This window comes from Pristiophorus japonicus, chromosome 10 (assembly GCF_044704955.1).
Source record: "Pristiophorus japonicus isolate sPriJap1 chromosome 10, sPriJap1.hap1, whole genome shotgun sequence".
Taxonomy (NCBI): Eukaryota; Metazoa; Chordata; class Chondrichthyes; family Pristiophoridae; genus Pristiophorus; species Pristiophorus japonicus.
Window position 1 is genome coordinate 127,088,907 of NC_091986.1, and position 13,797 is coordinate 127,102,703.

General features: G+C 42.5%; 1 protein-coding gene across 1 annotated transcript in view; it reads right to left on the reverse strand.

Annotated features, from left to right (window-relative positions):
* The window catches only part of LOC139274619 (ubiquitin carboxyl-terminal hydrolase 35-like), a 95,536-nt gene that overhangs the window by 9,119 nt on the left and 72,620 nt on the right, over window positions 1–13,797 (reverse strand). Inside the window, exon 9 of the mRNA XM_070891297.1 lies at window positions 3,420–4,674. Within this exon, the coding sequence (XP_070747398.1) occupies window positions 3,420–4,674 (1,255 nt within the window). The remainder of the gene's footprint in view (window positions 1–3,419; window positions 4,675–13,797) is intronic.

Here is a 13,797-nt window from a genome sequence, read left to right on the forward strand (position 1 = left end):
TAGTAAACCGATAGCTTTTTCTTGGAGACAGGAGTGTCATTGCCTATGTACCTTTTAAGAATACTGAATTTGATAGCCTAGCCACTACCCAAGATAATCGGGACCATGCAGTGGGAGATAAGCAAAGATCTACAGCAACTACAATCTTTTGATAAGATCACCTGAAAGCCCAAGAATGGTTTCTTTCGGATGGCACGTGTGGCATGAGAGTGGTATGAGTGTGCAAATGAATTTGCACGAAAAAAACGGGTCTCAGACATGTTCAGTTACTTGACAACACCACATGAAATGGTTCATGTAGCTCAGGAGTGTGAGCTGGCTTTTAAAGCATTGACACCTACTCTATCTAGAAACTATCAAATTATGAAACAATCAGGATAGAGTTAAACACACTAGTACCTGTTAGAGGGATTGAAATTGAAGTTGAAGTGGAGAGTTACATAGATTTTGGATTGGGACAATTGAAAGCTAGAGAGAAATAAATTCAGCAAGAATTATCCACAAGATGGATAGGAGTAAAAGTGAGATCTGGAGAATCTTTTAAGTCCATGACTTATTGATTAGATATTAAACTATGGTGTCACTTGAAATGATTGCGAGACTGAATTTAACTGTGACTGTAATAATTGTGTTTTGTAGGTGACAGAGTGTGGGAAAAGCTAGTACGAATCCAGTATGAGGTGGTTTTGGTGCTGCTTCCTCTGTCACCGCAACTACCATGCTTTACGGGTTTCACAGGACCTGTCCCATTGGGCTTAATATATCAGCACACCCTTAGGTTTGTATTATTTCACATGCTCTGGTAGTTCACCACCTTCTAATGATAGTGTATTTAATATATGTCTATGGCTAACCAACACTAAAAAAAAAAAATTAATTAATTGAGCACACCGAAAGAAAAGATCCAAAGCAACGTAGAGGCCAGGTGGGGCAAGATCAGGAAAGATAGAAGAAATAGAGGATACCCCAGGCAGGGCAGAATTCGAACACCAGAACAATGGATTGAACCCGAGTAAGAGGGTCGGAGGTTGCTCCTCCCCCTCAAAAGGATTGGACTGTAAGAAAAGGAAAATCTTCATATCTGAGTCTCCCTACTAAGTAACACCCAAGTGGAGAAAGCAACAAGCAAATGACTTAGAAAAAGCTAGGGCAGTTAAAAGTTGGTTGTGAGAAGTCAATAAGGATATTTCCTTCTCAAAGAAGGAAATGTAAGAAATCGGGGATTGGAAAAAATAACTTGAGACCAAAAAGTCTCTTGAGTGGTGTTAGAATTGAAGGATTCATTTCATGATACAATAGCTAAAGCGACTTGAACAGCGTTAACATAAATAACTAATAACAGGCAGCTCCAAATATCTGAAGATCAAGAATGGCATGTCTGACTCCAACCTTGGGAGGATGTGAAGAGGAGGGTTTCACCCAAGAATTGAGACAAAGAACCCAACATATCATAGGTTAAATGGCCCTGCCAATATCCTACATCAGGCCTTTAAAAAAAAAGAGAACACAAATGAAAGACCCAGAAGGCGTTTCAGGGTAGACGGTTAAGATAAGAACTGTTCGTGCCACTAACCGTCTGTCCGACCGGGACTAATAACACTACTTGTCACGATCGTATGTCTATCCTAATTGCGTGTTGAGCTTCACAATATTTGAACTATCGCTCCCTTAATAAATGCCTTCTAATTCCCAAGACCCTTTGGGTATCTGTGTGTGATCTGTGATCCTAAATCTTACAAGGGGATAAGTTAGATGGGGAGAAGATTGGCAAAATTATCCCACAATGGGCACACTGCTGGGGGCGGGGGCGGGGCGGGGGAGGTCAGAGAGAGAATAGGATGGGACAGTTGGGCTTGCTGGTTGTAAGGATGCAGTGACGAATGTCTCGATGGGCCCTTCGCAGGATACCAAGAGAGGCACAGATGGAAGCTGTAGGCTTCTCTAAGAGGGAGTCAAGCGTGGGACAGCATCAGTAGAGTAGGAAAGTCGAAGAGTAATGAAGGATTGGGGTAGGGATTTGGGAGGTCAGAGCATCCGAGAGAGAGAGATAAATGGAGGCATGATGACAGGAGACAGAGGTCAGGAAGGGATAGAGAGAAAAGGAAAATAAAGGGGAAAAGTGGAAAAGTATTGAATGACTTGGGTCTGCAGCGGCAGCCAAAGTGCGCTCGCGAATGGACACAGGAGAAATGCTCAGCTTACATAGGCCTGTTTAAATGTAGTACTTAATGGGATACATATTTCCTGGTAGCAGGGAATAGGTTGGAGACAATAGTAGGGTGACTATGGTCAAAGTCAGAGGTCCCATGGAAGGACAAAGCCGACATAAGCAGGATGGGGCCGGCACAGCACGTCAATGAACCGTTGTCCAACGCAGGCGAGTGAAGAAGTGTAGAGAGTTCGAGGATGGAGGTTGTTGTCATAGGAATATATGAGTCAGTAGCAATGCAGACATTTACGCAACTGGAGGTCACCGTAGAACAAAGCGACGGAGAAAAAGTAAAACCACAAGCCAGCGAACAAAGTTGAAAACCAGTAGAACCAGTCACCGGACAGCAAGTGAAGCAGCAGCTGCTAGCTAGAAGCCAGCAGAGCTGAAAAACCAGTAGAACCAGTTCAACGAAGACGCAGCTTAAAAAGATTTTAAAAATCTTTTAGCAGCAGGGATAGAGATATAGCAGGTAAGTCTTACAGTATAATCCAGTGCAGAAACGTAGTGGTGTAATCCAGTGTAGTTCAAAGCAGAAAAGTAGTCTAGATGTCTAGAGAAGTCTAGATCGGAAACCAATTTGACAAAAGAATACAGCAGCAAAGACTTGAAGCGAATGAAAGTAGAGCAAAGCCACAGCCGCTGAGTCAAACAATGTAGTTTGTAGAACAACGAAGTCCTGGTTCATGAGGAATCCAGTGATGGAAATCAAGTTTCAGCAGAGTTCCAGCAGTTGAAAGAGCTCAGTGCGAACAAAGACACACCAGGGGATGGGCAGTGGACTCTGCAGGGACAGCTTTACACTTGTAGTTTGGGCTAAAATGCTTTCAGAGTTGGGGTATCTTAAGCAATGGAAGAAAGGAGATTGGGGAAGAAAAGGCAAAATATGGCAATGGATGACACAGTTGAGGAGAAGAGCAGCTCAGAAAGGAGCTGCCAGCCCAGGAGCCATCTTGACCTAATACATGCAGCAAACATTCTAGTCCTTCCTGGATATGAGAGTACTTTCATAAACTACTAAAATTCATCTTACCTGTGGTAAGCAGATTGATCAATCAGCTTTCACCTGAAGTCCAACCTATAGAATACTTAGACATTTTGGATATTTTTACCAAAGCAAATTTACTACAACATGTTAACTGGCATTCTATCACTGTAATGCAGCATGATAAGAGTTTTTCTTTATTAAGTGCAGACTAAATTCACATACCTGTAAATACTGAATGTTGTCCTTGGAGATAGCTTCCATCAGCTCTTTGCTTAATGCTGCTTCTTCATACAGTCTCACACTAGCCGAAACATGTTCACCATCTAAGCAAGTATGCCTAGTTACTCGCTGTCTGTAGAACAACACGTAAGCAGTGTCTTTGGGGAAGTAATTTGTAACATTGCTGACGGATTCAAAAGATGAAAATGAAACTCTAGTATCATTGTATAAATACCACTGATCAGTTTTACTCTCAGCTTCCAAAATGACTCTTGGGCCAATTTCAGGGTTTGCATCTACACATTCTCTGGCATAGCAATAGTAATGTCCACTTTCAGAAGATATCCCAGAGTGTACCACTACACAACAGAGGTCATAGGTAATTGATAAGTATGTGATATTCTCTGCAAAAGGTTTCCAGTTTCTAAGTTGGCCTACCTGTTTTTCATCATGAATTATCTGTTCATCCTTTTCTGTGGTAATCCTAATGGGTAGTTTGAGAACTAAAGGAACGGACACATTATCTAGAATTTTTTTTCGCCTCATAGTTATCAGATCAAAGGAGAACCTTAATAAGGTCAAGATAAGGTAATGCGGATTCCCTGTTAATTCCACTACTTTTTCAGCTTCCTGTAAAGAGGTACATTTATCACAGTAATATCTGTTGTCACCAGACAGCATTTCTGGCGAAAGAAAGTAGTTTATGAGGTCAGACACTGATCTAGAACTTGCCGAGTTGCATGCTTTTTCCCCAGAGGACATTGCAGAGTCATTCTTCGGCATTGAGCTGAATGGATAGAGATTGTCATCTCTCATTATTTTAGAGTATGAAGGCTCTTCCTTCTTTGCTTTTCCATGGGAACCTATTATTTCAAATGGTACAGCTCGTATCGAAGGCTCTTTAGATTTGGTTTGCTTCTGTTTAATTGGAGATTTAGTAGTCTTGTGTTGTGGTTTAATTTGGGATGTCAAATTATCTGAACTAGTAATCTCCATTGAAATATTGGAGTCACATGAACTGCCAGGCCTTTGTAGAACCTTATTAGGTGGTGGAAAAGCCAGGGACAAATCTGTAAAAGCTTCCTCTCGGAAGGAAACATTACCGCAGCAACGACAATGGATCCTGGTCACCATCTTCCCACCAAACATTCTTTCTATTAATGTTTTCCCTGGATCTCGATCTTCTATATGAGTTTCACTGCATGAATGTTTCAGTCTGTGGGAAATTCTTTTACCAGTCTTCTCTTCCTCATGTAGCCTTAAAAATAAAATTGAGTATTTACAGCTATATAGGATGTGGAGGGTGACAATTTAATTACCTCAATGAGTTCCAGGTGAAGAACCTACACCAAGTTCCAGACACATTATTTATTACAATCTTAGACCAATAAAATACATAATTGAGTAATAAAATGTAAGCAAATCACTGTTACTACTACCAACTTTGCCTTTGCGAGCAGTTATTAGCAGGCAAGAAAAAAGTCAGCTGAAAGTATGTAGTTTAAAAAAAGTAAATAAAAAAAAAAAGAGGTAAGGCACAGTGAAATAGGTAATGACATTCATTTTGAGGCTATAAATATCTATTTAAAATGTAATCCATCTGCCACAAAAGGTTAAATTTGATGCTCTTTCTCCATTGAGAAGTAAAATGTTGAACTACTAATCACAAGTGTGGTCTTCTTTATTCTTCAAATATAGTCCAATGTGCACATAGAAGCAGGAATAATGCGCCATCTTCAGGAAGAAATCCTAGCTGGATGGCTAGAATCGTACTAGTGTATATACAGAAAGCTTCCAACCAAGTTTAGTGCGACTTCTCCACAGATGTTACGCAAAGAATGGCGTCTGACCAGGCCTTTATCAGCTAGCTCTTCTACTTGTATCCCAATCTTGCTTCTTTCATTATTACCAACTATACGGTTTCTTCTTTTTCAACCTATCCTGGGTAACATAATAAAAGATGTTTTTTGTCCTTGCCACTAGGTTACAGATAACACAAAATTCACCAGATCAAGGTGGTGGATCAAAAGCATAACATTTATATAGAAATCGGCTGTCGTATCTTGTCCTCTAGCCTCCTGCTACAGTATAGTGACTGGTTTTGAACCGTATGGCACTCCTTCAAGATAAAAGATGGAATTGTTGGACCAGTTAATGATTGGAAAACAGTGTCCTCCTGTTAACTCTTGTAAATGCCTCATGTTGTGAAAGTTAATAAGATACTTTGTACGCCCCAACCCCACTGCTCATTTAAGTACTGAACCACTAGGATATATACAGCACAGAAACAGGGCATTTGGCCCAACCAACCTATGCTGGTTTATGTTGTACTCAAGCCTCCTCCCATCTTTGTTCAGATAACCCTCTTTACCCTTCTCCCTCATATGCTTATCTAACCACTCCTTAAATGCATCTATACTATTTTGGTAGCAAGTTCCACATTCTCATCACTCTCTGGGTAGAGGTTTCTTCTGAATTCCCTTCTTGGTGACTATCTTATATTGATGGCCTCTAGTTTTGCTCTTCCCCACAAGTGGAAACACTCTCTCTGTATCTACTCTATCAAAACCTTTCATGATTTTAAAAACCTCTATTAAGACACCCCTCGGTCTTTTCAAGAGAAACGAGACCCAGCCTGTTCATCCTTTCCTGTTAGGTGTACCCTCACATTTCTGGTATCATCCTTGTAAATTGTTATCGATCGTTCACATATTGCTCAGTGAATTGTATCCATGGAGGTACAAGAAATGAGCCACATATTGTGCACTGGAACCTGTAAACCGGGTCTCTTCAGTACTAAAATGGCTCCAAGCTGACCTGCCTGGCAACAGGAGCTTAGAACTAGGTTAACTGTCACATTTAGCAACCAGTATTCCAGGACAGTGTTGATGATTGCCCAGCCATTCCATTCTGTCTTGCTAATGAATCCTGCAGGGGCAAACACTCATTGGGGACTGAGGTGCTTCCCAATCTGCTCAAGAAAACCTGAAAGCCAATGTTTTCAAGGAGAGCTGGGTAAGCAACAGAAGATTATGAGTGTTTTCTACTGGCAAGCTGTGCAGTTTTACTTGGTCAATACTGCAGACACTTGGGGGTCTTTAAACGTTGGCCCTACCAACTTGTACCTAAGCTCTCTGGGGACAGAGTATATTCTACATTTTATAGGTATGTGAATTGTTGTCCTCAGACTCAAATATGGTAAAAAGAGAAAAAACACAAATGCTGCAAATCGGAAACAAAAAAAAATTGCTAGAAATACACAGATCAGTTCAGTCAGCATCTGTAGAGAAAAGATAAGTTAACATTTTGGTTGCAACCTTTTGTCAGAACTGTAAATTGAAAGAAATAATTTTAGTAGGGTTGGGAAAGGGAGAGCAAGTGGACAGGTGGGTTAGAAGAGAAACTTTAGATACTGTAGTCGCAAGAGATTTAGGACTTGCAAATTAAATAGAAAACGGTTAGATGATCTAAAACATTAATTAAGTGAGGCAATGGAAAAGCAATTAAGAGAACAAAAGAACGTGAAAATAACAAAAATGGTAAAGATCAAGGAAGTGGGAGAAATTTAAGATGGGGTGGGAGGGGAAGCCTGCACATTCTGAAATGAAAACAGGAAAATGCTGGAACACAGGAACATAACTAGGAGCAGGAGTGGGCCATTTGGCCCCTTGAGCCTGCTCCACCATTTAATATCATAGCTGATCTGATCTTGGGCTCAGCTCCACTTGACTGCCCGCTCCCCATAACCCTTCACTCCCTTATCATTCAAAGATCTGTCTATCTCCACCTTAAATATATTCAATGACTCAGCCTCCACAACGCTCTGGGGCAAAGAACTCTACAGATTTACAAGCCTCAAAAGAATTCCTCCTCATCTAGGTTCTCAATGCGAGGAGCATTCATAATAAGGTGGATGAATTAACTGCGCAGATAGCTGTTAACAGATATGATGTCATTGGGATTACGAAGACATGGCTCCAGGGTGACCAAGGCTGGGAACTCAACATCCAGGGGTATTCAATATTCAGGAAGGATAGACAGAAAAGAAAATGAGGTGGGCTAGTGTTGCTGGTTAAAGAGGAGATTAACGCAATAGTAAGGAAGGACATTAGCTTGGATGATGTGGAATCTGTATGGGTAGAGCTGCGGAACACCAAAGGGCAGAAAATGCTAGTGGGAGTTGTGTACAGACCACCAAACAGTAGTAGTGAAGTTGGGGATGGCATCAAACAGGAAATTAGGGATGCCTGCAATAAAGGTACAGCAGTTATCATTGGTGAATTTAATCCACATGTAGATTGGGCTAACCAACCTGGTAGCAATACGGTAGGGGAGGGTTCCTTGGAGTGTATAAGGGATGGTTTTCTAGACCACTATGTAGAGGAACCAACTGGAGAGCTGGCCATCCTAGACTAGGTGTTGTGTAATGAGAAAGGATTAATTAGCAATCCTGTTGTGCGAGCCCCCTTGGGGAAGAGTGACCATAATATGGTTGAATTCTTCATTAAGATGGAGAGTGACACAGTTAATTCAGAGACTAGGGTCCTGAACATAAAGAAAGGTAACTTCGATGGGATGAGACGTGAATTGGCTAGGATAGACTGGCGAATGATACTTAAAAGGCTTGACGGTAGATAGGCAATAGCAGACATTTAAAGATCACATGGATGAACTGCAACAATTGTACAGCCCTGTCTGGCTTAAAAATAAAATGGGGAAGGTGGCTCAAACGTGCCTAACCTGGAAAATTAGGGATAGTCTTAAAACCAAGGAAAAGGCATATAAATTGGCCAGAAAAAGCAGCAAACCTGAAGACTGGGAGAAATTCAGAAGTCAGCAGAGGAGAACAAAGGGTTTAATTAGGAGGGGGAAAATAGAGTATGAGAGCAAGCTTGCAGGGAACATAAAAACTGACTGCAAAAGCTTCTATAGCTATGTGAAGAGAAAAAGAATGGTGAAGACAAATGTAGATCTCTTGCAGTCAGAATCAGGTGAACTTCTAATGGGGAACAAAGAAATGGCAGACCAACTGAACAAATACGTTGGTTCTGTCTTCATTAAGGAAGGCACAAATAACCTTCCAGAAATACTAGGGGACCGAGGGTCTAGCAAGAAGGAGGAACTGAATGAAATCCTTATTACTCAGGAAATGGTGTTAAGGAAATTGATGGGATTGAAGGCCGATAAATCCCCAGGGCCTGATAGTCTGCATCCCAGGCTACTTAAGAAAGTGGCCCTAGAAATAGTGGATGCATTGGTGGCCATTTTCCAACATTCTATAGACTCTGGATCAGTTCCTATGGATTGGAGGATAGCTAATGTAAACCCACTTTTTAAAAAAGGAGGGAGAGAGATAACAGGGAATTATAGACCGGTTAGCCGGACATCGGTAGTGGGGAAAATGTTGGAATCAATTATTAAAGATGAAATAGCAGCGCATTTGGAAAGCAGTGACAGGATCGGTCCAAGTCAGCATGGATTTATGAAAGGGAAATCATGCTTGACAAATCTTCTAGAATTGTGTGATGATGTCACTAGTAGAGTGGACAAGGGAGAAGCAGTGGATGTGGTGTATTTGGACTTTCAAAAGGCTTTTGACAAGATCCTACACAAGAGATTAGTGTGCAAAATTAAAGCACATGGTATTGGGGATAATGTATTAACGTGGATAGAGAACTGGTTGGCAGACAGGAAGCAAAGAGTAGGAATAAACGGGTTCTTTTCAGAATGGCAGGCAGTGACTAGTGGGATACTGCAAGACTTCTCCAACCTCAGTTATCCACATTATACTGCATCAGTCTTGCGTTTGCCCACTCACCTAACCTGTCCACGTCACCCTGCAGCCTCTTAGTGTCCTCCTCACAGATCACACCGTCACCCAACTTAGTGTCATCTGCAAACTTCGAGATATTACACTCAATTCCTTCATAAAAATCATTAATGTATATTGTAAATAGCTGGGGTCCCAGCACTGAGCCCTGCGGCACTCCACTAGTCACTGCCTGCCAATCTGAAAAGGACCCGCTTATCCTGACTCTCTGCTTCCTGTCTGCCAACCAGTTCTCTATCCACGTCAGTACATTACCCCCAATACCATGTGCTTTAATTTTGCACACCATTCTCTTGTGTGGGACCTTGTCAAAAGCTTTTTGAAAGTCCAAATACACCACATCCACTGATTCTCCCTTGTCCACTCTACTAGTTACATCCTCAAAAAATTATAGAAGATTTGTCAAGCATGATTTCCCTTTCATAAATCCATGCTGACTTGGACCGATCCTGTCACTGCTTCCCAAATGCGCTGCTATTTCATCTTTAATAATTGATTTCAACATTTTCCCCACTACTGATGGCAGGCTAACCGGTCTATAATTACCCGTTTTCTCTCTCCCTCGTTTCTTAAAAAATGGGGTTACATTAGCTACCCTCCAGTCCATAGGAACTGATCCACAGTCAATAGACTGTTGGAAAATGATCACCAATGCATCCACTATTTCTAGGGCCACGTCCTTCAGTACTCTGGCATGCAGACTATCAGGCCCCGGGGATTTATCGGCCTTCAATCCCATCAATTTTCCCAACACAATTTCCCGCCTAATAAGGATTTCCTTCAGTTCCTCCTTCTCACTGGACCCTCGGTCCCCGAGAATTTCCGGAAGGTTATTTGTGTCTTCCTTCGTGAAGACAGAACCAAAGTATTTGTTTAACTGGTCCATTTCTTTGTTCCCCATTATAAATTCACCTGAATCTGACTGCAAGGGACCTAGGTTTGTCTTCACTAATCTTTTTCTCTTCCATATCCATAGAAGCTTTTGCAGTCAGTTTTTATGTTCCAAGTAAGCTTCCTCTCATACTCTATTTTCCCCCTCCAAATTAAACCCTTTGTCCTCCTCTGCTGAATTCTAAATTTCTCCCAGTCTTCAGGTTTGCTGCTTTTTCTAGCCAATTTTTATGCCTCTTCCTTGGATTTAACAATTTCCCTGGTTAGCCACGGTTGAGCCACCTTCCCAGTTTTATTTTTTACTTCAGACAGGGATGTACAATTGTTGAGGTTCATCCATGTGATCTATAAATGTTTGCCATTGCCTACCCACCGTCAACCCTTTTAAGTATCACTCGCCAGTCTATTCTAGCCAATGCACGTCTCATACTATCGAAGTTACCTTTCCTTAAGTTCAGGACCCTGGTCTCTGAATTAACTGTGTCACTCTCCATCTTAATGAAGAATTCAACCATATTATGGTCACTCTTCCCCAAGGGGCCTCGCACAAGATTGCTAATTAATCCTTTCTCATTACAAATCACACAGTCTACGATGGCCAGCCCTCTAGTTGGTTCCTCGACATATTGGTCCAGAAAACCATCCCTAATACACTCCAGGAAATCCTACTCCACCACATTGCTACCAGTTTGGTTAGCCCAATCAATATGTAGATTAAAGTCGCCCATGATAACTGCTGTACCTTTATTGCACACATCCCTAATTTATTGCTTGATGCTGTCCCCAATCTCACTACTACTGTTTGGTGTTATGTACACAACTCCCACTAGCGTTTCTGCCTTTAGTATTCCGTAGCTCCACCCATACCGATGCCACATCATCCAAGCTAATGTCCTTCCTTACTATTGCGTTAATTTCCTTTTTAACCAGCAACGCCACCCCACCTCCTTTTCCTTTCTGTCTATCCTTCCTGAATGTTGAGTTCCCAGCCTTGGTCACCCTGGAGCCATGTCTCAGTGATGCCAATTACATCATATCCGTTAACAGCTATCTGCGCAGTTAATTCATGCACCTTATTATGAATACTCCTCGCATTGAGGCACAGAGCCTTCAGGCTAGTCCTTCTAACATACTTTGCCCCTTTAAAATTTTGCTGTAATGTGGCCCTTTTTGCTTTTTGCCTAGGTTTTTTCTGCCCTCCACTTTTACTTTTCTTCTTTCTATCTTTTGCTTCTGCCCCCATTCTCCTTCCCTCTGTCTCCCTGCATTGGTTCCCACCCTCCTGCCATGTTAGTTTAACTCCTCCCCAATAGCACTAGCAAACACTCCCCCTGGGAAATTGGTTCCAGTCCTGCCCAGGTGCAGACCGTCCGGTTTGTACTGGTCGCACCTCCCCCAGAACCGGTTCCAATGTCCCAGAAATTTGAATCCCTCCCTTCTGCACCACTCCTCAAGCCACGTATTCATCTGAGCTATCCTGCGATTCCTACTCTGACTAGCACGTGGCACTGGTAGCAATCCTGAGATTACTATTTTTGAGGCCCTACTTTTTAAATTTAATTCCTAGCTCCCTAAATTCGTCTTGTAGGAATTTAGTTTTTTTTACCTATATCGTTGGTATCTATATGCACCACGACAACTAGCAGTTCATCTTCCCCCTTCAAAATGTCCTGCAGCCGCTCCGAGACATCCTTGACCCTTGCACCAGGGAGGCAACATACCATCGTGGAGTCTCGATTGTGGCAGCAGAAACGTCTATCTATTCCCCTTACAATAGAATCCCCTACCACTACAGCTCTCCCACTCTTTTTCCTGCCCTTCTGTGCAGCAGAGCCACCCACGGTGTCATGAACTTGGCTGCTGCTGCTCTCCCCTGATGAATCATCCCCTTCAACAGTACCCAAAGCGGTGTATCTGTTTTGCAGGGGGATGACCACAGGGGACCCCTACACTAGCTTCCTTCCACTGCTCTTCTGTTGGCAACCCATCGCCTATCTGGCTGTGTACTCTTTACCTGCGGTGTGGTCAACTCACTGAACATGCTATTCACGACATCCTCAGCATTGTGGATGCTCCAGCGTAAATCCACCCGATCCACACTCGAAGCGTCCGAGTTTTCACGAAGCACAGGAGGAAAACGACACGTGTCCGAGCTCTAATCTAATCCTTAGATTAATGAGTTAAGACAAAGGAATTGAGTGTAATATCTCCAAGTTTGCAGATGACACTAAGCACTAAGCTGGGTGGCAGCGTGAGCTGTGAGGAGGATGCCAAGAGGCTGCAGGGTGACTTGGATAGGTGAGGTGAGTGGGCAAATGCATGGTCGATGCAGTATAATGTAGATAAATGTGAGGTTATCCACTTTGGTGGCAAAAACAGGAAGGCAGAATATCATCTGAATGGTGACAGATTAGGAAAAGGGGAGGTGCAACGAGACCTGGGTGTCATGGTACATCAGTCATTGAAAGTAAGCATGCAGGTACAGCAGGCGCTGAAGGCAGCAAATGCCATGTTGGCCTTCATAGCAAGGGGATTTGAGTATAGGAGCAGGTAGGTCTTACTGCAGTTGTACAGGGCCTTGGTGAGGCCACACCTGAATATTGTGTACAGTTTTGGACTCCTAATCGGAGGAAGGGCATTCTTGCTATTGAGGGAGTGCAGCGAAGGTTCACAGACTGATTCCCAGGATGGATGGACTGACATATGAAGAAAGACTGGATCGACTAGGCTTATATTCACTTGAATTTAGAAGAATGAGGGGATTTCATCGAAACATAAAAATTCTGACGTGATTGGACAGGTTAGATGCAGGAAGAATGTTCCCGATGTTGGGGAAGTCCAGAATCAGGGGTCAGTCTCAGGATAAGGGGTAAGTCATTTAGGACCGAGATGAAGAGAAACTTCTTCACTCAGAATTGCGAACCTGTGGAATTCTCTACCACAGAAAGTTGTTGAGGCCAGTTCATTAGATATAGTCAAAAGGAAGTTAGATGTGGCCCTTACGGCTACAGGGGATCAAGGAGTATGGAGAGAAAGCAGGAATGGGGTACTGAAGTTCCATGATCAGCCATGACCATATTGAATGGTGGTGCAGGCTCGAAAGGCCGAATGGCTACTCCTGCACCTATTTCCTATGTTCTAAATGGGCAACCCCTTATTATGAGACTATGCCCCCTAGTTCTAGATTCCTACGTGAGTGGAAACATCCTCTCTGCATCTACCTTGTCGAGCCCCCTCAGTATCTTACATGTTTCATTAAGATCTCATTCTTCTAAACTCCAATGGATTATAGGCCCAACCTTTCTTTATAAGTCAACCCCTTCATCTCAGGAATCAACCAAGTGAACCTTCTCTGAACTGCCTCCAATGCAAGTATATACCTCCTTAAATAAGGAAGCCAAAACTATCCGAAGTACTCTAGGTGTGGTCTCGCAGGACTTCCCTGCTTTTATACTCCATCCCTCCAAGGAGGCAGACAAAAAGTAGGAAACTATAGACCAGTTAGCCTAACATCTATGGTTGGGAAAACGTTGGAGTCCATTATTAAAGAAGCAGTTGCAGGACATTTGGATACCAGCAAAATTCGGTTAGGCAGAGTCAGCATGGATTTATGAAGGGGAAGTCATGTTTGACAAATTTGCTGGAGTTCTTTGAGGATGT